Source organism: Hemibagrus wyckioides, linkage group LG18 (genome assembly GCF_019097595.1).
Source record: "Hemibagrus wyckioides isolate EC202008001 linkage group LG18, SWU_Hwy_1.0, whole genome shotgun sequence".
NCBI lineage: Eukaryota > Metazoa > Chordata > Actinopteri > Siluriformes > Bagridae > Hemibagrus > Hemibagrus wyckioides.
Window position 1 is genome coordinate 14,855,066 of NC_080727.1, and position 24,370 is coordinate 14,879,435.

Below are 24,370 nucleotides of genomic sequence, written 5' to 3' on the forward strand. Positions count from 1 at the left end.
AAATGTTGTTGTTTGTGGGGGTGTTACATATTGTCTTACGACTACAACATCAGGGACAATGTTACCCTGAATGCAGAGTCCAGTGAATTGTTTCAGACTCTTGAAGTGCTGATGCTGGATGATAATAAACTGTCTTCTTGTGTCTTCAGAAGTGTTACAAATCTAAAAAGTTTAGATTTTTCCATCACAGTCATGCTAGGAATATTTTGGTTGCATTCCAGCTATTTTCCAAGAAAGAAATCTTTACTTAAATCTAGAAGGAAACCATCTCTGAAGTCCCTTACCCTCAGCTGACACCAGTGCTACAGGTGCCAGGTGCTTCAGATCTGAAAATAGTGCTCACAACAAAAGATGCCATGCTTTTCAGTAAAATAATGCTCCACAGGAATCCTTTGACTTTGCATTAATTCTTGCTTTTCTTCTTCTTTAATTCTCTCCACTCAGTCTGCTCTCATTTTCAATTTTCTGACTTATTTTCATTTTTAGGAAGATTTCTGTCCACCATTTCCAGAGCTTCGATATTTAAAACTGGCTACAAATAATGTTTTACAATCTGCTTTCAACCATCACAGATTTAGTATATTTAAAAACAGTGGTTTGATATGTGTAATTATTTATTTATTATTTTTTCCAGATATTTGAAGAAGAGGCATTGTTGGCTGTAGCATTGCTTCCTTTGTTAGCTAGCTTGTTATCATTTTATACTCAAATTACAAATGTTTTCCTACTACATCTTTGTTTTAGGTGACCCACCACTGTTGACATGGTTTCTTTAAGACAGACCTGGTATTAAAATAAGACGTAAGAAGTCAGATGATAATGTGGTGAGGGGCTCACCAACTTCGCCTAGCCACAGATTTAACCCTCCATGCAACAAAGCAGATGGCCAATGCCATTGGCCATTCCATGGCTGCATTGGTTGCTAGAGAGAGGCAATCTGATGGAGATAAAAGAAAAGGACAAAACCTTTCTTTTAGATTTCAATGGCCCTGATTTCAATGGTTGAATAGCAGTGGTCTAATAAGAATTATTCCACATCCTCGACACCTCAGTGTGAAGGTCTGGGGAAAAATTGGGAGACGACTGCATGGGGCTACGTGAAATTATGTAGTGGTCATCAAGCTCAAACCGAACAACGCTAACCTTTCATCAGGTCAATCTAAGCTAGGCTTAGCAACAGCATGTGTAATCAACTCCAGGAGCTTTTAAAACACCACAGAATGCAGGGGCAATTCGATTGCTGCTTGCTTATTGTTGCCCACTTCAAGTCTGATGCAGACAACACTGTATCCTCATCTAGGTCGGGAGAAATCACAAAGCGAGCTCCTGGAGTAGAAGCAGAGGTATTAGAGTCAGCTGAGAAGACACGAGAAAAGGATTCATCAAGACACGGGACTCGAGCCAAACGGCACAAGTGCTTGGCTGGATATGTATGGACTTGCTGGCGTGCACCGCTTCATCACCTGACCTACCCGAGCTGAAAATTGGCGTGATTTCAGCTTCAGACACAACTTCCACAAAGAAGCATTCCCATAGCGTCAGCCATAATGCAGCGTGGAGTTCCCTTGAAAGAGAAACTTTATATTATTTATATTATATTATTTAGCCTTACCTAACAACCTCATACAGTGAATATCCTTCTTTGATCAAGTTGTTAGATAGTTGCATGCCATAGTGAAATGGACTTGACCAATTCAGTTTGTAATTAGACATTGCCAACATGTTTGCAGTATTTAAATAACATAATTAAAAGATCTTAATAAGAAAGCATTTAGGTAACAGAACCAAATTGACTAAATTTATCGAAGATTATTTCCCTACCAATGTTAGCATGAGTCAAGAGATGATGATCAGACTTGTGTCCACTGACGCTGTGGATGGTTCTGTGTGGACAGCTGGTGACCCAGGAGACAGCCATGGACAGAGCCACTTGGGGACTTTCACACCGTCACAGATCTGCCATTACATCTGTCAGCTTGTGACAGCAAAGAATGAGTGTCTATAATAACCTCAGAAACTACATTGACCTAATAGTTCCTCATGGGCTATTGATTGCTGTTATAGAAAGGACATTAATCAGTTACTGTTAAATTATTTACTGTTTAGTGTCACCCAAATGAGGATGGGTTCCCTTCTGAGCCTGGTTCCTCTCAAGGTTTCTTCCTCATATCATCTCAAGGAGATTTTCCTTGCCACCGTCGCCACAGGCTTGCCCAGTAGGGATAAAATAAAAATAAAATAAGGATAAAATAGTTTAATAATTTAATTTAATAATTTATTTTTATTTCTAGTTATTTAGTTATTTATTTTTATTTTTTTCCTCTCCTTTCTCTGTTTATATTCTTTTGTAAAGCTGCTTTGAGACAATGTCCATTGTAAAAGGCGCTATACAAATAAAATGGAATTGAATTGAATTGTGTTTAGATCCTTACAATTTCCCATTGCAAACTTAAAATACTAAAAATTTGAAAGCAATGTAGTTTTCTGTAAGTAGATTAAATTACAAATGCAGAGGTAGGTTGGGGTCTTTCAGTGGAATTGTTATGAAATCTTTAAATAATCTCTTTCCTTTTCGCTCTTGGGGCTAACCAGATTTAAACTGATTTTTACTCTTTTTTTTTACTCAGATAAAAATTTAAGTCTGTACCCTTCAGAACTGTGTACATACTTGTACATTTCAAAATTCCTGCACCTCCCAGAATTCAGAGACTTAGCAGAAGCTCATAACATTAGTGGTAATGCTGAACAGAAATGCCAAAATCTACTCCTGTATCTACTACTGATGTCACTGAACACAGAAATCACCCAATTTAGATAGCTCCTATCCCTCTAGGACTAAGACTGACCATTTTTACTACAGCATATTATTTGTTTTTGTCTCTTGTCTCTTCAAAATTATTGATTTACCAAAAACTTGCTCAATGGTGCCATCCAGGGGCATAAATCGAAGGGCGACTCAAAGGCGATTAGCTTTTCTATCTTCATTTTCTGTGAATGCAAACTGGGTTGAATTCCGGTGTTATCATTTAATAAAAATATAGATCATATCATGGCATTATGACGATGATAATAATAATAAAAATAATATAGATATAATACAGTTTCACACTGAAGTTCATTTGACATTACCTACCATGGTTTGAGGTGCTGGTGTGATGACTTAGATATTCAGTTTGAAGAGGTTCCCAGTGGTTTACCTAATTTGTAGCTACATTAGGATTATAACTCTGGAAGAACAACTAAAGAAACAAACTTCAGACACCAAACATGTCTTGGTCTGGGCTAACTACATATAAAGTAGAACAATGTGTCTGTTTGAGATTTTGGCTAAACTGTTACATTAACTCTAGCCTTCAGAATTTTTGTGGAGTCCATGCCTTGAAGAGTTAGAGCTGTTTTGGTGGCAAAACATTGATTTCCTGACTGCGAGACCCCAGTCAGTCAGGATCAGGAACAGCATTTCCAGCACCACCACACTGAGCACTGGAGCTCCTCAGGGCTGTGTGCTCAGTCCACTGCTATTCACTCTGCTGGCTCACGACTGTGCAGCAATGCACAGATCCAACCACATCATCAAGTTCGCCGATGACACGACCGTGGTGGGTCAGCTTACAGAGAGGAGGTGCAGCAGCTAACAGCATGGTGTAGAGCCAACAACCTGTCTCTGAACGTCGACAAGACTAAAGAGATGGTTGTTGACTTCAGGAGAGCACAGAGTGACCATTCTCTGCTGTCCATCGACGGATCCTCGGTGGAGATCGTCAAAAGCACCAAATTCCTTGGTGTTCATCTGGCAGAGAACTTCACCTGGTCACTCAACATCAGCTCCATCACCAAGAAACCCCAGCAGTGCCTCTGCAGTACTTCCTGAGGAGGCTGAGGAAAGCCCATCACCCTCCCCCCATCCTGACTGTGTTCTACAGAGGGACCATCGAGAGCATCCTGAGCAGCTGCATCACTGCCTGGTTTGGGAATTGCACTGTCTCGGATCGCAAGACCCTTCAGCAGATAGTGAAGACAGCTGAAAAGATCATCAGAGTCTCTCTCCCCTCTATCAAGGACATTTACACTACATGGTGCATCCGCAAACAGAATTGTGGATGACCCCACACACCTCTCACACACACTCTTCACCCTCCTGCCATCTGGAAAGAGGTACCGGAGCATTCGGGCCCTCACAACCAGACTGTTGAACAGTTTCTTTCCTCAAGCCATCAGGCTCCTCAACACCCGAGACTGAACTGTACAAAACTCTCTCTCACACACACTCAGGACTGAACTGTACATAACTCTTTGTCTCTCACACACACATACACACACCCACACTCTCTCTCTCTCTCTCTCTCTCTCACCTGTGTGGACACACACACTCACACACACATAACTTATATTGTTCGATACTTATTGCACTACCTCAACCCCTGTGTTTTTCATCTGCTGCTATATTTATATTTATGTTTATTTCTATTTTGCACTCCCTCAACTGCTGCTATATTGTATTTTTGCACAATACATGTTGTCAGGCCCCAAAGTTCACCATCATCTCATTTTATTACATTTCATTTACATTTCATTGCACGTTTTTTTTTTCGTTTTTTTTCAGTGCTAAGTGTCCTGTGTTTTTGTGTTGTCTTTTTTTGTATTTATTATTTTTGCACTGTCTTGTCGTTGCTTTGTTCGCACCTAGCTGCACACTTTACACTTTATGTGGCTTGGACGAACTTTCGGTCCTAGCTTTGTGTTGTTCTTGTGTTTGATCTTTATGTTGTATGTTTATGTAGCACCAGGTCCTGGAGAAATGTTGTTTCATTTCACTATGTACTGCGTCAGCTATATGTGGTTGAAATGACAATAAAGCTTCTTGAATCTTGAATCTTGAAAACAGATTATAAAATATAAGGCATGTGGTTTTTAATGTTATGGCTGGTCATTTTATGTGGTAATATAAAAGGTGTGGAGATTGAATTTCTCTATTTAAAGTGGATTTAAACTTTTGTCATACAATAAAGAATTCTTCACCATGAATCAGCAACCCAGTCTATTCTATTTCTGCAGCAATTTAAACTCCAATAAAGATCTGGAGATTTTCATAGAGTTTGCATTTTATTAAACCTCTGTGATCTAATTAGTGAACTTATAACTGGTGGCAAAAACATATACTATGAAGACAGAATGTTTAAAGGTGAATGGATTGAGAAATAAGGGTTTATTTCCCCACGTCAAATTAAAGAGACGGTCCCATCTGTTCAATGTCAGTGGTTTATTATTAAGCCATTGCTCATTTCTCATTAAGCCATATCTCATTTCTCCATATCTCATTTCCCTATTTTCTCTGTTCTCACCCTAGCCTATGATAATCCGTTTGCTGATTGCCCGACCTCTGCCTTTTTAAGGATTGCGAATTTTTTTTAGTTTGTTTGACTTGAGTTTTAGATTGTTTTCCTTTGTGTATATTAAAGACTGCTCCACCCAAACTTGCATATACCTCCACGTTTCCATGCTGCCACCTTACATATTTTTTTTCTTGTCAAACCAAAATTACTTCTGTACCGCTGTAGAAGCAAATAATTTGTATAAGTTTCAGAGAATATTTACTAATTATTTGGCATTAAACATTACAGTGCCTTACACATAATAACAGCTGTATTTATGCACAGTAAATCAGAAACCAGGGTAATATAAACATTGTGTGATTTATTAAAAGAATGAATGCATATCCATTTATACAATTACCAAGTAAAAGAAAAAAATTACATTAAAAATAAAATCACTTAAATTTAATTTAACAGATTTCTCACTGATGAGATTTGAGTTTTTCCATTGCCATCTGGAATCTAGTACATTTTGAATAAGTAATATAGTGGAAAAATACATTGAAATGCAACATAGCCCTTTCTTAACAATAAGATAGAATGATCCCATAAATGCAGTGAAACATTAGGTTAACAACATTCTCTAAGAACTTTCAGCACTACTGTTAATTGCATTCATTATTATAATGACACTCACAAGCTTAGAGTGGCACCTCACATGTCTTTTATATCTACGAAGCGTCATAATATGTTAAGCAATATAAACAGTAATGTGTTAACATTTGGATAACATTATACTCTCACTGGGCATTTTATTATGAACACAACACTAATATTGGGAAGGGCCTCCCTTTGCCCTCAAAACACCCTCAGTTCTTTGTGGCATGGATTCCACAAGACTTGGGAAAGCTTCCTTTGAGATTCTGGTCCATATTGACATGATTGCAGCACACAATTCTTGCAGATTTTTCAGGTGCACCTTCATGCTGTAAATCCCCTTTGGTGCCACATTTGTTTCATTAGATTACATTCTGGTGACTTTGAAGGCCACTGAAGAACATTCATTGTCACTCTTATGAAACCATGAGACGACATTTGCTTTGTGGTCATTTTCAGGCAGGAAGTAGCCAGATAGGACATAGGTAAGTTGTGGCAAGAAAACATTTTACACACCACTACACCACTTCCACCAACCTGGACTGTTGACCCAAAGCAGGATGGGTCCATTGATTCATTCTGTTGGTGCAGATTCTGACCCTACCATCTATGTGCCTCAGCAGAAATTGAGATTCATTGAGTCTTTCCATTTGCAGAAATCTTGACTGGAACGTTTTTTTCTTTGTTGCACCAGTCTGAGTAAACTCCACAGATTGCTGTGTGTGAAAATCCCAGGAGATCAGCACTTACTCAAAATACTTGAAATATTTGAAATACTCAAACCAACCTAGCACCAACAATTATTCCACAGTCAAAACCATGCAAATTACATCCTTATTCTGATGGTTGATGTGAACGTTACCTAAAGCAGCATGATTGTATGCATTGTACTGCTGCCCTTGATTAAAGTGCTCCGTTTAAGCAAACCTCATGTCAATCTGGTTTAATGAACATGGTAATGGGTTCAGTGTCACCTCTGGCTATCTTATTAGTGATCTACATCTGTATTGGGATTTCTGTAAAGCTGCTTTATCTATTGTTATAAGTGCTACACAAACTCAATTTAACCAAGACAGTAATTTTATTCTGATTTAGGCACTTCTTTTTTAAGACCATTTTTTTCTATTTTTTTTTTAGATTGATACCATTCATGCTAATATAGCTACTGATTGTTCATGATATCAGAGAGGGAAAACTCCACAAAGGCTATTTGTTCAAGTTCACTCTTCTTCCCACACTCCATGAGGCAAGCAAACTTATCAGGCTCCTCACACTGAGTCAGATCCGAGTATCCACTGGGGCCATGATGGATAATCCATGGTTCATTCCAACCTAAATCACTAAGAGGAGATTTGTTCAGGTAAATCCCAAGATCCTTTCTCTGGCCTTTGTCAGTTGGATGAGAATAAAGGAGCCAATTCTCAGTATCTGATGTTGAGATGCTCAATACACTGCCCTGGCAACCATTACCACATTCTACCAGTTTCTGGGAAAATGGAGGAGGATCAAAATTCTTTCCACTATTCTTGCTCAAAGCCTCAACCCTTTTACCACTTCTACTTCTTGCATTGCAGTACAATTGACTCTCGCCATTTTTGTCAATAATCTCTGCCATCAGACACTCAAGAGATTCGGTGCTTATTCGTTCTCCGAAATTCCATGTTTTCCCCAAGTCATCACTATAGAATGCAAAAGCATGGGAACTTTGAGAACATCTAAAACTCGAAGCCAAATTACAACAACAGTTAAAACATGGACACCCACAACAATATAAATAAGCAGGAATGATGAGTCTACCACTCTTCATCTGAATGCCATGTCCAGGTCCAACAGCAAATGTGGCACAATCTTTAATCTCATCTTTAATCACTCTTTCTGTCAAGTCTTCCACTTTGCTCCAATTCTGCCCACTGTCATTGCTAGTGACGTAACACAACTGAGCCTTGTTCTTACCAGTGCAAATCTGTTCATTTTCAGAGGTCTTACCTTCCACACAGATAAAGAACAGAAAGAGAGCCTTAAATTTTTTGTCATAGACCGGACACGGGTTCATGGTGCGATGTCCAGGCAAACAAGCAGTGTCAAGCTCCTGAACATCTGACCACTGAAAAGAAAAATGAGCATACAGTATCTATGAACATATCTTTGCCAAATGTAATTAAAACAAAGTTAATGTAAAACAGTGTTTGCATCAGCATCACCTGAATGAGCCCATTCTGCCGTGTTCCCCTCCTCATGACCAGGAGAGTGGCGTCAGTATCACTTGGTGATGTTCTTTTCTCAGCAAAAGCAAGAAATGTTTGAGTGTCGTTAATGTAAATTAAAGCTGGGATCCTGTAAGTTATACCGTTTTCCTCTTTACTGAGTAAAGAGGTTTTTTCTGGGTCTGTTTGGGAGTTGCTTCTTGATGTTGTGTTTCCCATTTCTCCTGGAAACAGATATAAATCAAATGTCATGACATTTCCATTGCTGAACCATCTTCTGTTTAAACTCACAAATACACAGTGTTGTAAAATTTTACTGATTATTTAATCTTTGCATGGTAAATTGGTTTTAGGTCAAAGTGTTAAATCCCAGCACTAAAAATATCATTTTGAAAAAAAATGAACAACCGACAACTTTTCAGGAACCACTTCACCGGATCAGAGTCATAATGGATCTGAAGCCCATCCCAGTAACACTGGATATAAACCAGGAATACATTAAATTCAACTAAATCATATTGTAACAAATTCAGCGATATTGTCACTGAATATTGAATCTTTGCTTTATTAATCCTAGTCGTATCGTATCGTGTGGAAGCCTTAAGTTTACATCCCTATTATTTACCTTGTACCAAGTCGATAGTATTGAAGACTATCCCGTTCCCACACATTAATAAGGTTTATAATCAATAAGAAAAATCCTGCTAACCTATCTGCATCTGTAAAAGAGTGAAACCATCAAACCGTTTTTTTTTTTACCTAGTTATGGATTTTGCTTTCGTTTTTAGTGTGGCTGCATTGCCATGGTCCTCTGCAAGTGAACTGACTCGTGATGAGAAACTGTGTTTTCCGATGTTGCACTCCTTCTGTCATATGTGAAAAGAGAAGAGGACTTTCTCAAGGCATGGACTCCACTAGATCCCTGAAGGTGTGCTGTGGTATATGGCACCGAGATGTTAGCAGCAGATCCTTCAAGTCCTGTAAGTTGCAAGGTGGGGCCTTCATGGGCCCCCTTAAAGGATACTTACAGGACTTAAGAATTAAAGGTCTTAAAGGATACTTTTGATAGATACTGACCACTGCAGACCGGGAACACCCCACAAGAGCTGTAGTTTTGGAGATGCTCTGATCCAGTCGTCTAGCCATCACAATTTGGCCCTTTGTCAAACTCACTCAAATCCTTACATTTGCCCATTTTTCCTGCTTCTTACACATCGACTTTAAGGACAAAATGTTTACTTGCTGTCTAATATATCCCACCCACTAACAGGTACCATGATGAGGAGATCATCAGTCTTATTCACTTCACCTCTCACTGCTCACAATGTTATGACTGATCCGTGTAAATATTGTATGTCTAATCAAATCAAAGAAGTTAATCTGAAGATTTTGTATGGAATTTGCCCTTGTAATGCACTGCTGTCTAAGTATTGTGATATGAATGATATGTGCTCCTTTTGTGATGAATGTCTGGCTCACCTGCATTATTATTGTGATGTGATATCTGTTTTCTGGTGTGAATTGAGTTAATATTGTTTCACTAATTTCGAGTTAAAGTATCCCCTCATGGCTGTATGCAGAAATGAAAAGTAAAATTAGGAGTTTTTTATTAGAACAAAAATAGGACGGATTATTGGAAAGTATGCCCTAATTTATATTTTGGACATTTTAACTGCAATCTTGATCAAGTAAGGATAAATAAATAAGGTGAGCATGCAGTACTATGCGGATTACAGGCCCTGCCTCTTTAAATGGCAACAACACCTGATGAAAATTACAGCTAAAAGCCTTCCCACTTGAACTAATGGCGGAATCCTTGCCCGATTACATCATGGGAAATGTAGTCATCTAAAGAAAACTGTCGTCATTTAATTGAAGCTCTTTAAATATTTTCTGAAAAATAATAACAGGTATGTTTTAATGTTGATGTCTTGTTGACGATATGCTATAGTAAACGGGCAAATGTTTGATTTTTTTTTAGACTTCTCTCAGCAACTATGTTAAATACTACAACTCCCAGATTTCGTGTTTTCGTGTTTGTCGCTAGGAGACCAGTCTACAACAATCGCCTTTATTGCTGGTAAATTATGTAGGTTACCGTATGTTGGGGGTTAATATTAAATTTAGCCGTTTTCATTATTTAGGCTAAAAATGGCTGATTTGGGTGTTTACAAACTGGACAACGGAGAAAGTTTTCCTACGAATTGTTTCCCGATAAGGTCATTTCATCAGAGTAAAGAAGGTATAGGAAATGTTATATACGCTATAACATCCATCAATCAATGTTACATCAATTTTTCGTTTTATACAACATATTTCGTATATATATATATATATATATATATATATATATATATATATATATATATATATATATATACATATACATATAAACATATATACATACATATATATATATATATATATATATATATATATATATATATATACATATAAACATATATATATATATATATATATATATATATATATATATATATATATATATCAGGCAGCAAGTGAACATTGATGTGTTAGAAGCAGGAAAAAATGAATAAATAAATAAATAAATATATTATTTATATATATATATATATATATATATTTATTTATTTATTTATTCATTTTTTCCTGCTTCTAACACATCAATGTTGAGGAAAAAATGTTCACTTGCTGCCTGATATATCCCACCCACTAACAGATGCCATGATGAGGTGATACTTATTCAGTGTTATTCACTTCACCTCTCAGTGCTCAAAATGTTATGGCTGATCGGTGTATCTCACAATGCTTAAGTGCTAATGGAAATGTCTAAGATGTTGGGATATGGAATGTGGTAGGTCAGATTTAAGATTTATTATCTATAGAGTACATAAAAATATTAAGTTTCCTACCCAAACGTGACTTCATTGCTTATATATTTTCTGGTGAGAGCACTGAATTAAGTTTTGTTCAAGGAGTTTAAATTACATGATCAGATCATGTTGGTTGTATGATGACCAGTTGAGTTCATGTAACATCGAATTAAACATATTTCTTTGGTCATGGTAGCACAATTTATTTATTTACAAAATGTGCCTGCAGTGGTGGATAGGGAGGGTTAATACTTATAAAAACCAATAATAGAACAGAGTTTTATCATGACAGGAAATAAACCTATTTCTTATGTACAGAAAAAAAGTCTTTGATCTTTGCAAATATTATTTAAATATTTTTTTAAATGATTAATAATTTAAAAACTTTAATATGCTTTATAATCTTCATAAGTAATACTATCAAGAATGCAGAAAAATAAAACAGTAAATAGTTTGGAAATATAAATAAGGAAAAGATTATAGACTGAATGACGGTTATAGACGTTTATTACTGTAAATATCATAAAAAGTGATTTTAGAAGTGTGTATGTAGGGCAAACAGTGATCAGTGATTGGTTACTAAGAACAATGGTGACCACTGAACAATGACCAGCGATTAGTAATTGAGAACAATGGTGTTCAGCAATTAGTCTTTGAGATCACAATGGTGATCAATAATTCAGTGCTTGAACATTGGAAACACAAAAATGCAACCTCGTCTTTACACAATATAGATGGTTGTGTAGCCACTTGTTCAGAAATTATAATTGTTTTCTCTTTAAAGGAGCAGGACATTGGTTAATTGCCCAAAGAGTGAGTGTGGAGGACCGGTACAAGATCCTTAAGCAACCAACATCAGTAGAACACTTAAGCACAGCACCATCGGGTCAGTCTGAATGCAAAAGTCTTGAGCAAAGGACAATAAAATGTTCTGGAAACACTTTAAATGGACAGATTTTGGTGAGAATGACTACTAGCTTTTGTTCATTATCCATCCCAGTGTGGTTAAAATGGCTCATGCTTATACAACCTATGTTTTCTATTGAGTAGTCTATTCACTGTTTAAAATTTGAGCTGAATATGAAGTGTACTTTTCTTATTCTTCTCTAGCTGGCTCTACACTGTGTGGACAGACCATCTGATCTTTGCTCTGTGGACATAAGTGAAAAAAAGCTGGAGTCGGTAGGACAGATGGCTTCATTGTCAGATCCAGAAAGATTTAGGTTTCTTAATTTTAGATTCCTCTGATCTGATTCATCTTTGTTTGGACAGGTTACACTAGAAGGGTTGGAGGAATTTGATAATGTTGCTTACATTAATGCTTCAGACAACTTTTTAACCCTAGGTAATATGCTTTCACTTTTCATATCATGATGAACATTCTATTTTAATCATGTTTTACACCAGTATCAAACTATTGTATATAATGAATAAAGAATTGGGGAGCATGTCATTTTAGGAATGTCAAAGCCTTAATAAAGCTTTGATAAATGTTAAATAATAGTATCCTCACCGAATACTTCAATAATAGTATCCTCACCGAATACTTCAATAATAGTATCCTCACCGAATACTTCAATATATCATGATTATATGTTTTTCTTTGTTTTTCCGTTTTATTCAATTCAAAATCCAGTTTAATTTTCAAAACAACAGCTTTATATTAATCTGGATATAGATTTAAATTTAGAATACATGGAACATTTGCTATTCAAGAAGTTTTTTGTCATGGTATGTAGTATACCGATTCACAGGACTGTAAGAATTTACCCACTCACTGAAGTAGCGAAAGCTGCAATTCCCAACATGCATTATGCCAACACATACTCAAATGACCAACCAATCCATATCTCTGAGTGAGACATGTTACTCTGACTTCTCCCTCTGCTGTCCCCCTCAGCTTAAAGTATTTATAGCATCTGCCTGGGCAGAGAATGCTCTTTGGCTAAAGCAAAATTTACAAATGGTATAATTGTAGAAGATTCTCACGCTTTGTCATTGTGTCAGTGGCTAAATGATCTCAAGTGGTGGTCTAGCCTGCTATGACCAGACATACACTATATTGCCAAAAGTATTTGCTCACCCATCCAAATAATCAGAATCAGGTGTTCCAATCACTTCCATGGCCACAGGTGTATAAAATCAAGCACCTAGGCATGCAGACTGTTTTTACAAACATTTGTGAAAGAATGGGTCGCTCTCAGGAGCTCAGTGAATTCCAGCGTGGAACTGTGATAGGATGCCACCTGTGCAACAAATCCAGTCGTGAAATTTCCTCGCTCCTAAATATTCCACAGTCAACTGTCAGCTGTATTATAAGAACGTGGAAGTGTTTGGGAACGACAGCAACTCAGCCACGAAGTGGTAGGCCACGTAAACTGATGGAGCGGGGTCAGCGGATGCTGAGGCGCATAGTGCGAAGAGGTCGCCAACTTTCTGCAGAGTCAATCGCTACAGACCTCCAAACTTCATGTGGCCTTCAGATTAGCTCAAGAACAGTGCGCAGAGAGCTTCATGGAATGGGTTTCCATGGCCGAGCAGCTGCATCCAAGCCATACATCACCAAGTGCAATGCAAAGCGTCGGATGCAGTGGTGTAAAGCACGCCGCCACTGGACTCTAGAGCAGTGGAGACGCGTTCTCTGGAGTGACGAATCGCGCTTCTCCATCTGGCAATCTGATGGACGAGTCTGGGTTTGGCGGTTGCCAGGAGAACGGTACTTGTCTGACTGCATTGTGCCAGGTGTAAAGTTTGGTGGAGGGGGGATTATGGTGTGGGGTTGTTTTTCAGGAGCTGGGCTTGGCCCCTTAGTTCCAGTGAAAGGAACTCTGAATGCTTCAGCATACCAAGACATTTTGGACAATTCCATGCTCCCAACTTTGTGGGAACAGTTTGGAACTGGCCCCTTCCTCTTCCAACATGACTGTGCACCAGTGCACAAAGCAAGGTCCATAAAGACATGGATGACAGAGTCTGGTGTGGATGAACTTGACTGGCCTGCACAGAGTCCTGACCTCAACCCGATAGAACACCTTTGGGATGAATTAGAGCGGAGACTGAGAGCCAGGCCTTCTCGTCCAACATCAGTGTGTGACCTCACAAATGCGCTTCTGGAAGAATGGTCAAAAATTCCCATAAACACACTCCTAAACCTTGTGGACAGCCTTCCCAGAAGAGTTGAAGCTGTTATAGCTGCAAAGGGTGGACCAACGTCATATTGAACCCTATGGATTAGGAATGGGATGTCACTTAAGTTCATATGCGAGTCAAGGCAGGTGAGCGAATACTTTTGGCAATATAGTGTATATACATACATATCTTCTAGAAACTCATAGTGGATATTAGCGAGACATTAACATAGGCATACAAGTCCCTTGATGCTAATACTGTTGTTTGTTTGGGTGTTACATTTTGTTTTACAATTACAACATCAGAGACAATGTTACTCTGAACACAAAGGTGCTTTCACTTCTGGATCAAACCTTATGGCAACCATGAAAAAACACAGGAACAATGAACAGCACAGGTCATATGATCTGATTTCAGATCAGATTTTAATCCTGCTAACCAAGGACACTCATTAAAAACATTTGCCCAAATGTATAAATGCATGTGGTGAAAAAACTTACTAAGTAACAGGAAAAAAACAGATCTAAAATTGATCAAAATTCATCTGGTCTGTATCTGATACTTTTAGAGGCTTTTAGCAGGTTTCCTGCACTGAGGGAACTGGAGTTGTTGCTGAATGGTCTCAGCACTGTGGAAGTTAATGCTGTAGATTTTCCGAGATTAGAGGTAGGTCTTATGCATGGAATAAATGCTAGAGAAATCAGAATCTGCCATGATTAGCATGAATTCCGTGCTGGTCTGAAAGGTTTTATGGTGTTGGGTAATGAGCCAAACTTAGGTAAACTGTGTTTTTCTGATGCAGCTAGCATGATCTTGCAGGTTGGTTGCTTAGCACAGGTTTTTTTTAACCCTTTAACTAAAATAAATTTCATTACTAAAATCACGACCTATTTATATAAATATGAAATGTGCATGGTAACATTTTGACTATTTATTGCCACCATAGAGTAAAGCCATTTACAAATATGAAACACATTAGTTGCAAGCTGACAATATGTACAGACAGACTTTTTTAATTGGTTATTGGGGTTTAGATTAAATTAACTATGGTAATAATTAAATATATTAACTTTGATAATAAGTGAGCTTGTGGTTAGCATGTTGACCTCACACTTCTGGGGTTGGGGGTTTGATTCCCATCTCTGCCCTGTGTTTGCGGAGCTTGCCTGCACTACCCAAGCTTCAGGGGTTTCCTTCTAAGTCGAGAAACATGCACTGAAGGAAAGGCATTGGAAATGCATTGTTTCAAGCCGTTGTAAAATCCTTGATATGCATAGTAATAATAACATTCACAATAGTTGAATTCTGTATTAATACACCAAATTTTAAACCAGTACAACCATTATGCTACAGAAGTTGTTCTGTCCATAGAACAATGTTTTTTGTTTGTTTGTTTGTTTTGCTTTATCTGCCCAGTTTTGTCACCTGCAAATTTCCACCAACCAGCCAGCTTTCCCTATTATGTGACATCTAATAGCCTAGGGAGGTTGAGACACATAAAGCTAGCCAACCACATATTTTCAGCATAGTTGCCCAAGATTTTCTAGTGTTGCTGTGAATGAAAGTGGAGACTAAGAGATTATGACGTCTCTCCCACCCAGAGAGCATGGCCAACTCATGATCTCTTGACAATAATACCAATGCCACCAAGAACCCACTTGCTAAGAACTAGCCTGCATTTAGTGAGTAGCTAAGCTAATCAAAGCTGCTTGTTTTTAAATTGGGTGTACTATAAATAAAGCACAACCATAAATTAGCAAGTTTCTGATAGTTGTATTGTTTTTTCTTGCGCTAGGTCCTGGACCTGTCCTATAATAATTTATCAAGTAATAGTATATTGGCCATTGGCCTTCTACCAAGATTAAAGGTGCTTCATCTGACTGGAAATAATCTGCATACACTTCCGCTTGATATGGCTGGGCCTAATACTCCCCATGGTGATCTGTATGTGTTGTTTTATTACAATCTACTGTTTTGTATTTAATGGTGTATTTACACAATAAAGCTTTCAGTTGACTTACTTCTGATTAACAGAGCACCAATGTCCAGTGAATTGTTTCAGACTCTTGAAGTGCTGATGCTGGATGATAATAAACTGTCTTCTTGTGTCTTCAGAGGTCTTTCAAATCTTAAAAGGTTAGATATTTCCATCACAGTCATAATAGGAATTTTTTGGATGCATTCCAGCTATTTTCCCAGAAATCTTCATTTTGCACTGTTAGAAAAAATAAACCGAACCTTTCCTTGTTCCTGATGATAATTTGTAAATATCTTGATTATGTAACTTTAACCCATAAACCTTCACTCTTTAAGCTAATTATGGTACATTCATTTTTAAATGTACATTACATCCAGGTTTGCAGGTACAAAACATAAAGATACAAAAAATGACCCTTAAGTGTATGATCCCAGCAACAAGGAAAGGTGTACTGTATGTTAAAGGTATATTTTAGTACATTTCTTCCTGCATTCTGAAGTGTATAATGTATAAAATATAATGTTTAATTTCATCATTTTATTTCACTTATTTAAACATTCATAATTATCTCTTACAGTTAGTATAATTTAAGACATTCATGTTGTTTTTTTACTTTATTGTTTTTAATTTATTAATGAATTTTTTTATTATATATTATTTCAGGCTTCAGCATTTAAATCTAGAAGGAAACGCCATCTCTGAAGTCCCTTACCCTCAGCCGACACCAATGCTACAGGTGCCAGGTGCTTCAGATATGAATATAGTGCTCCCGATGCCATGCTTTTCCATAAAATAATGCTCCACTGGAAGCGCTTGACTTTGCATTAATTCTTGCTTTTCTTTTTCTTTAATTCTCTCCACTCAGTCTGCTCTGATTCCCAAGGGAACCAACAGAAACAGTTAAATATAGAGACTGATATGGAATCACCACAGTTGGTATTAGCATTATTCTATGTTATATTCTAACATGGTTGATTCATTATTTCAAAATCTTTCATTTTCAGTAAAATTCCTTTTTCTGATTTAATTTCATTTTAGGAAGATGTTGAAGATTTCTCTCCACCATTTCCAGAGCTTCGCTATCTGAACCTAGCTAGCAATAAGGTCTGTTTACCATCTGCTTCCAGCTATCACAGATTTAATATATTTAAAAAAAAAAACAGTGGTTAAAGATCTGTAATTATTTATGAAATATTTCCCAGATATTTGAAGAAGAGGCATTGTTGGCTGTAGCATTGCTTCCTCTGCTTAGTGAGCTTGTTATCCACTCAAACCCACTGACTACTCAGAGGAGTGGTAAGGGCTTCATGTGTGCAACTTTGTTTTTTGTTTGTTTGGTTTTGTTTTGTTTTTTGTCTTTTTCAAATTTCAAATGTTTGTTTTCTGCTACTTCTTTCTTTTAGGTGACCCACCAATGTTGACCTGGTTTCTTCAAGACAGACTTGGTATTAAAATAAGGTGTAAGAAGTCAGATAATAATGTAAAGCCACATCTTGTGCTCCCTGTCAACCTTAAAAGAAAGGTTATTTATCCATTTATGAGACTAATATTCTTTATTTTCATTATGCCTCTGTTGAATTCTAAAATCTGAATGGTCAAAAGGTATTTATTAGTTGTGTGTAACAGCAAGTTTAACAGTAGCTCCATCCAAAAGTCAGCTGTCCATGGAGCTTTACTGTTTTTTGCATAAATTACTCAAATATTGCTAGTTGATCTGCCAGTCATTATTCAAGTGATTGCAAGAAAATTTCTTTTTCACCCTACATTGGTCCATGCTAGTAACAATACATGCAAAATGTAACAATAAATTCTCAATCAAAACTTAAACAAGAATAAACAGCCAAACTCACCTAGACTGGAGACAAGATGGGTTTACTGGCGGTCAAGCAAGACAGCTGGTACCAGGAGCATGAAGTGTCACGAAGATGCTATTTGCACCAACATTCTGTTGGTTACAATGGCCTTATATAAATTCAAGCATGTTCCTCTTTGTCATATCATTATTTCAGTCTGTCCTCTGGTCCAGCCTTTGTCCAATCACATTTCAGCGCATGTAGTGCTTGTTGTGCACATATTCCTTGCCTTGCAAGTTTTATATTCTTGCTTTTGCAAGCTTCAAAAAGGGTCCTCTCTATTCCTTCCACTTTTTCCACTGACTGTGCACTAACTTAAATTAACTTCAATTATGCAATCTTTCTGTGGTAGTTGCCTGTATTTCCTGAAAATCACTTTTGTTGTTCAGTGATTTTCTACTTCTTTATTTTATATTAATATTTGTTTCTACTTCTTTAGTTTGTCAATTTTTGTTATTTAAAATAACATGATACTTCATAAATATTTATAAGCATAAACATCAATGTAATTTTTCTTCTTACAAATACAGGTAAAAACCAAAATCCCAAAGGTACTAAAGGTTTCCTTGATCACAGAGGCCTTGTCTGCTCCAGAATTCCCTTCTATAGACAGTGGTACTGAACAACAAACCAGATCACAGCCATCAGATATCAAGTGCACTGAGGAGAATGTCACTATTTCCAGTGTTTCAGAACCTTTGGAATGGGAAAATGCAGAAATCCACAGCGAGACTCAGCAAAATGAAGAACCATTCTTTGAAACAGAGGTGATTTAGCTTGAATTATGGGAATTATGGCAAATGGCATGGCTGATACAATTGGAGCACAGCATGAGCAGAAGTATTTTTTCATGTAATTAATAACTAAATAATTAAAACTGTATAGCAGATAATGTAGAACATTCCAGCTAAGACTATTAACATCACACACAATTTAACTTTCCATTTCTAGTTGGTTTTTAGGGATTATCAGGCCTGAACTCCAAGATTTTAAAAGAAAGTGTTACTTTTTATTTCTTTATAATTCCCTCAGGTAAATGATTTGCTTGGACCTGAGTATCAGGACAAAACAGAACAGTCAGCAGACAGCACACATCTTGGGAGAAATGATGCAAAACAATGCCCAGATAAACTCCTTGGTTATGAAGCCCTACTAGATGATAACTTGGAGTTAGACAGGCCCAAGCCTGGTGGTAAGTGATGGCTTTATTAGGCCATGATGGTTAAAGTAATATTTAAGGAGATGATATTTATGGCTTTTTTATGGCTTGTCAGGAATCCAGCAGACCGTGAGAGCCCTGGAGTACACTCTGAAGAACTTGCTTGTGTACAGAGATTCCAAAGCAAATCTTGATCATCTACAGAGACCATATAAGGAACAACCAAAAAGAGTAAGAAACTATATCATTTAGCCTTACCTAACAACATATTCTGTGATTTCCTCATGTAGTGAATATCCTGCTTTGATCAACTTGTTAAATAGTTACATGCCATAGTGAAATGGACTTGACCAATTCAGATTGTTATTAGATACTGCCAATATATCTGCAGTATTTAAATAACATAATTGAAAGATGTTAATAAGAAAACATTTAGGTAACAGAACCAAAATGAATTTCTCAAAGATTATTTCCCCACCAGTGTTATCATGAGTCAAGAGATGATGATGAGACTTGTGTTTAAACACTGTGAGTGACCTTTGACTCAGGGCAGATATTCAAAGTGAGAATTTCCCACTGCAAACTTAAAATACTAAAACTTTGACAGGAATGTTGTTTTCTGTAAGAGAAAAACTCATTTTTATTTTTTTTTTTTACTCAGAACTCTGTTTGGTAGTAAGTTTTGAAATTTCTGCACCTCCTAGAATTCATTTAATTAGAAGAAGCTCAAGCTACTGGTAATGCTGACACAACAGAAATGCCCAAATCTACTCCTGATATACTACTAAAGCTATGCAGTTATATCAGATGTCACTGAACACAGAAATCACCCATATTAGATAGCTTTTTTTTTTGCTCTTGTCTGGTCTAGTCTCTTCAAAATCTTGCTCAGTGGTGCCATCCAGGGGAATAAATCGAAGGGAGACTCAAAGGGGAAAAGCTTCTCTATCTTAATTCTCTGTTAATGCAATTTAGGCTGAATTCTGGTGTTATCATGGTGATAATAATAATAATAATAATAATAATAATAATACAGTTTCACACTGAAGTTCATTTGACGTTACGTACCATGGTGTGAGGTGCTGGTGTGATGACTTAGATATTCAGTTTGAAGAGGTTCCAAGTGGTTTCCCTAATTTTTAACTGTATTAGGGTCGTAACTCTGGAAGTACAACTAATGAAACAAACGTCAGACACCAAACATGCCTTGGTCCCGGCTAACTACAAAACAATGTGTCTGTTTAAGATTTTGTCTAAACTGCACCATTAACTAGAGTCAGCTGTAATATATAAAAATAGAAAGTGTCCATTTATACTGTAATAACCTTCTGCTATGAATAACCAGAGCATCAAGTATTGCTGATTGAAGTTTGTTTTGTTGTTTGTTTGTTTTTGTTTTTTTGACAAAGTAAAAATATTCTCTTTCCAGATCAAGAATTTGCTTCCTGCAAAACCACAAAAACCAAAAGGGGAGAAAGTTAAAGAAATTCTCACAGAAATGAAGGAAAGAAAAACAATCAGTGAAGTCCCTCTGGGTAAGCTTCAGTATTTCACGTAGACAAAACAGTGCATTTTCCTTGAACTTCCTTCTGAAATGCTGTTGCCTTTTCATTGTTTGAATAGAACTATTTATGCCACAGCATTGTTGAATCATCCTTTGTGATCGGTCAGACAGTGTTGACTAATTTTCTGTAACAGCAGCAACTGCGCAAGAATTAGACAGTAAAACTATTTGAAATAGAAAGAAATCTCAGTGTACTAACAAGCAGACGTAGAGCAGGTCAGACAAGGAAAACAACAGCAGTTGACAGAAACAACATTGCAAGAGCTATGAGGAAAAACCCCAAGAACAACAATTAGTGACATCACCACCTCCACAGGGCAGGGGTGAAGGTATGCATTTTTTTAATAAGCAGCAAATTGCTGTGGTATAAGTAGAATGTAACACATCTGGATCTGTTGTTAAAGAAAAAATAATCAACTTTAGGATGGTCAATTTAATGCAACTAATGCAACACATCAGCTTGCACACCAACTTGTCATTGATTGTGTTCTATGACAGCATGCCCCCAAGTCTTTATTTTTTACTTCCATCTCTGTCTTATGACAATTCATAAGCTACTTCTGTTCTGAAACCACTGTAATAAAGTAATAATCTATTCTTTTATGTATGATTATCTGTTCTGCTCTGTTCATCACAGCTCTTCAACAAAGCACATACATCTCTGTTCTAATCGCAGCAGCACATTTACAGGCATGGTGTCTATTCTGACATAAAAAATAAGCATGACTTCTTACTTAAAGAGGTTAAACACTCTTTTAGCGAATGTTTGTTGCATCAAGGAGGAGTGTTATAACATGAACTGTCTACAGCTTAATATTACAGCAACCAAATACTATCACCTAAAGTAATTTACAGTATATATCTGTTCCAATACTTGGAAACTGTATCGTAATTGGAAAGTTGCCATGTTCTAATTTGTTTAACACAATATAGTTACAACACAATTACATGTAAATATCAGGAAATGAAAGCTGGAATTTTGATCTGTTGACTTGTATTTATCTTTAGTTCTCAAACCCAAAGTGTATAGCAAAACAAAAGTTTCAGTACTTCTAGAGAGGATTGCAATGTTTTGAATCAGAACATTTCCGCTCCATGTTGTTGAATATTTGTCTTGTTGCACCACCTGGCCTGGTCAGTTAAGGTTACACAAATGTAATACTCTGGATACTGAACACGATTCAATAATAAATATGCTTGAGTCAGAGATGAACTGTTGAAACTCTTGAGAAATAGGTTTACTGGAAAGTACTCAGTTTGGCATTGCAGCTGTTCTTTTATTATCTCATCACTTATCAGAGCAGTCAGGGTATGATGGACTGAGCTGGATTCATGCTCCACAGTTGTTTTTGCTATTTTGCTACACTGAGCACATTAGACACGTTGGACATCAGTATTTACAAGAGAACAGTTGTTGATTTTGTTGATTTTCGACCATATTTTATATAGTGTTATCATATACAGAATTTATGTTATTTAATATAATTGCTGTCCATTTCTTTACACAGAGGAAGTTCTTCGAGGCAAAGATATATACAGGAATGAATATAAAAAGGCGCTGATGTTACTGAAAGATATGAAGAGCAAGTACAAGATGATCCACTTGAAATCAATGGAGCAAGCAAAACAAATTGAGAGCCACTATAGAACTTCTAGGGGAATAAATCCATTAACATGAATTAAAACTATAATCATGGATCAGTAAAACCATTTATTTATATTTTATTTGTATTTTGCTGGTCCAACAACTTTTTTTATTATTATTATTTTTTATTTATACCGCAGTATTTATACCTGATAGACACACCATGGTATCACAATGTGTTGATTAATCTTCTATAACATCAGCTTTGATTGTAATGACAGATGCAAAACAAATCATCTTCTTTTAATATATCATCTACTACACATGGACATGTATGTCAGATGCTCCACATAAACAAATTTTTAAATGGGTGTAATACTGTGATTTTTTTTTTTTGTGAGGAAACATTAATGTAAAATTTTTGAGAGGGGGTTTTAGTGTTTACATTACATTTGTGTTTACTATATTGTCTGAAATAGAATAGTCATTAAATTGCATTAAATTCATTAAAGTGCTTTTCATGTCATGTTTTCTTATTCAAGAAAGAATGGAAAAACTCCAGGTGACAGGAAGACTGTTTATAGCTTCTATAATGTAAGTGATAGCAGAAACTTATTTCAAAGATCCACAGTTCCACAACACCATATATTACTAAAAATGGATAAAACGTATGACGTATAATTCAAAAATGATTAAACAATCGCTAGCGTAATGCTCTAGTATAAGTAGAATAAAACGCCTCTGAATGTATTGTCATTGTATCACATCACCTTCTTGGTTGATTGTTTTTTCTGTAACAGCATAGCCCCAAGTCTTTTAGTTTTTACTGATCAGAGGTTCTTGCAGTCACATCTCCATCAAAGCATGACACTGCGATTTCTGTTACGAAACCCACTGTAATGGAGAAATAATCTATTCCTCTATCTATAATTATCTGTTTTTCTCTGTTCAGCAAAGCTCTTCAACAAAACTCTTGCCTCCCTGTTCTAATTACTGGAGTTCGTGTAACAGCATGGCGCCTGTTCTGATGAAAAATTAAGCGTGACTTCTTACTTTGAGTGTTGCGTGTCTAACCTCTGTAAGCTAATGCTTGTTGCATTAAGGAGAAGTGTTATGACTTGATCTGTCTACACATTAATCAAGGGCCCAGTGAGCATAAAGACATTCAAAGACTTTACAAAAATATCTCATTTTTGGCTAGTGAGAAAGGGTTTTCTTTTGAAGACACAGAAAAAATGACTTATATGACCATATATAAGATTTTGACCAAAATTGGACATCACTGAAGAGCTCTTTTTGACTATGCACTGACTTGTAGGGTGTAAGAGAGTAAAACCAAGCAGAAAAAGTAAGTAAGGGGTAATAATAGAAAATAATAGTGAGATATGTGTTATTGTATATACATTCATCATATAAATGGGAGCACCTTTATCACCTGTACATCACTGGATTCTTTTCCTTTCTATCAAATCTAAAGTTGAGAGTTGCCCATTGTAACTTTTTACATTTCTGGTCTCAGATTTTGGGAGTAGAACCCAATGCTGTTGGAGCTCATCCATCTCAAGGTTCAGCAAAGCATGTTTTTCTGAACCTTGAGGTGGATGGGCTACAGTAACATTGGAAAAATCATTTGGAATCTTTTGTTGGAAAAGTATGGAAATTTGCTCCTTGGAAAAATAACACAGAATATTACTGATATTATGACAACTGCATTTTCTTTTGTCTTATTAACTTCAAGAAGGAAGTAAGTAGACCATGGTGACTGCTATATGTTTATACGCCAATCAGGCATAACATTATGAGCAGTGAGTTAGTGGGTGGGATATATTAGGCAGCAAGTAAACATTTTGTCCTCAAAGTTGATGTGTTAGAAAAATGGGAAAGCTGATTTGAGTTTGACAAGGGCCAAATTGTGATTTCTAGATGACTGGATCAGAGCATCTCCAAAACTACAGCCCTTGTGGGGTGTTCCCAGTCTGCAGTGGTCAATATCTATCATAAGTTTTCCTTTACGTCCATATCATGGTGGCCACACCTCACAACTTACAGGACTTAAGGACCTGCTGCTAACATC

At 36.7% G+C, this 24,370-nt stretch overlaps 2 protein-coding genes across 4 annotated transcripts; one reads left to right on the forward strand and one right to left on the reverse strand.

Annotated features, from left to right (window-relative positions):
* Positions 1 to 5,674: 5,674 nt before the first annotated feature.
* Positions 5,675 to 18,132, reverse strand: LOC131369231 (sialidase-3-like). 3 transcript variants are annotated; one of them, XM_058415741.1, is made up of 4 exons: positions 17,986 to 18,132; positions 16,179 to 16,285; positions 8,171 to 8,397; positions 5,675 to 8,073 (listed from the first exon to the last, which is right to left on the reverse strand). In XM_058415741.1, exons 3-4 carry the CDS (start codon positions 8,390 to 8,392, stop codon positions 7,132 to 7,134), a joined length of 1,164 nt encoding a protein of 387 aa, XP_058271724.1. In that variant the 5' UTR covers positions 8,393 to 8,397; positions 16,179 to 16,285; positions 17,986 to 18,132; the 3' UTR covers positions 5,675 to 7,131. The 3 variants fall into 3 exon arrangements, with proteins under 3 accessions (XP_058271724.1, XP_058271725.1, XP_058271726.1); XM_058415742.1 differs by lacking the exon at positions 16,179 to 16,285 and having other exon boundaries at positions 17,986 to 18,113; XM_058415743.1 differs by lacking the exons at positions 16,179 to 16,285; positions 17,986 to 18,132 and adding an exon at positions 8,933 to 10,247.
* xrra1 (X-ray radiation resistance associated 1) lies at positions 10,229 to 22,758 on the forward strand. The gene is made up of 17 exons (XM_058415726.1): positions 10,229 to 10,415; positions 11,813 to 11,988; positions 12,139 to 12,210; positions 12,301 to 12,373; positions 14,726 to 14,823; positions 15,953 to 16,101; positions 16,192 to 16,293; positions 16,799 to 16,878; positions 17,001 to 17,071; positions 17,174 to 17,239; positions 17,338 to 17,431; positions 17,539 to 17,657; positions 18,519 to 18,755; positions 19,021 to 19,180; positions 19,263 to 19,378; positions 20,577 to 20,682; positions 22,220 to 22,758. Exons 1-17 carry the CDS (start codon positions 10,325 to 10,327, stop codon positions 22,387 to 22,389), a joined length of 1,980 nt encoding a protein of 659 aa, XP_058271709.1. The 5' UTR covers positions 10,229 to 10,324; the 3' UTR covers positions 22,390 to 22,758.
* The last annotated feature ends 1,612 nt before the right edge of the window (positions 22,759 to 24,370 follow it).

Coding starts and splice junctions, on each gene's coding strand:
- LOC131369231 (XM_058415741.1), bottom strand. CDS start 8,392: ATGGGAAACACAACATCAAGAAGCAACTCCCAAACAGACCCAGAAAAA. Junction 8,074..8,170: donor GGCAGAATGGGCTCATTCAG/GTGATGCTGATG, acceptor TTTTCTTTTCAG/TGGTCAGATGTTCAGGAGCT.
- xrra1 (XM_058415726.1), top strand. CDS start 10,325: ATGGCTGATTTGGGTGTTTACAAACTGGACAACGGAGAAAGTTTTCCT. Junction 10,416..11,812: donor ATTTCATCAGAGTAAAGAAG/GTATAGGAAATG, acceptor TTCTCTTTAAAG/GAGCAGGACATTGGTTAATT. Junction 17,072..17,173: donor ATATGGAATCACCACAGTTG/GTATTAGCATTA, acceptor ATTTCATTTTAG/GAAGATGTTGAAGATTTCTC.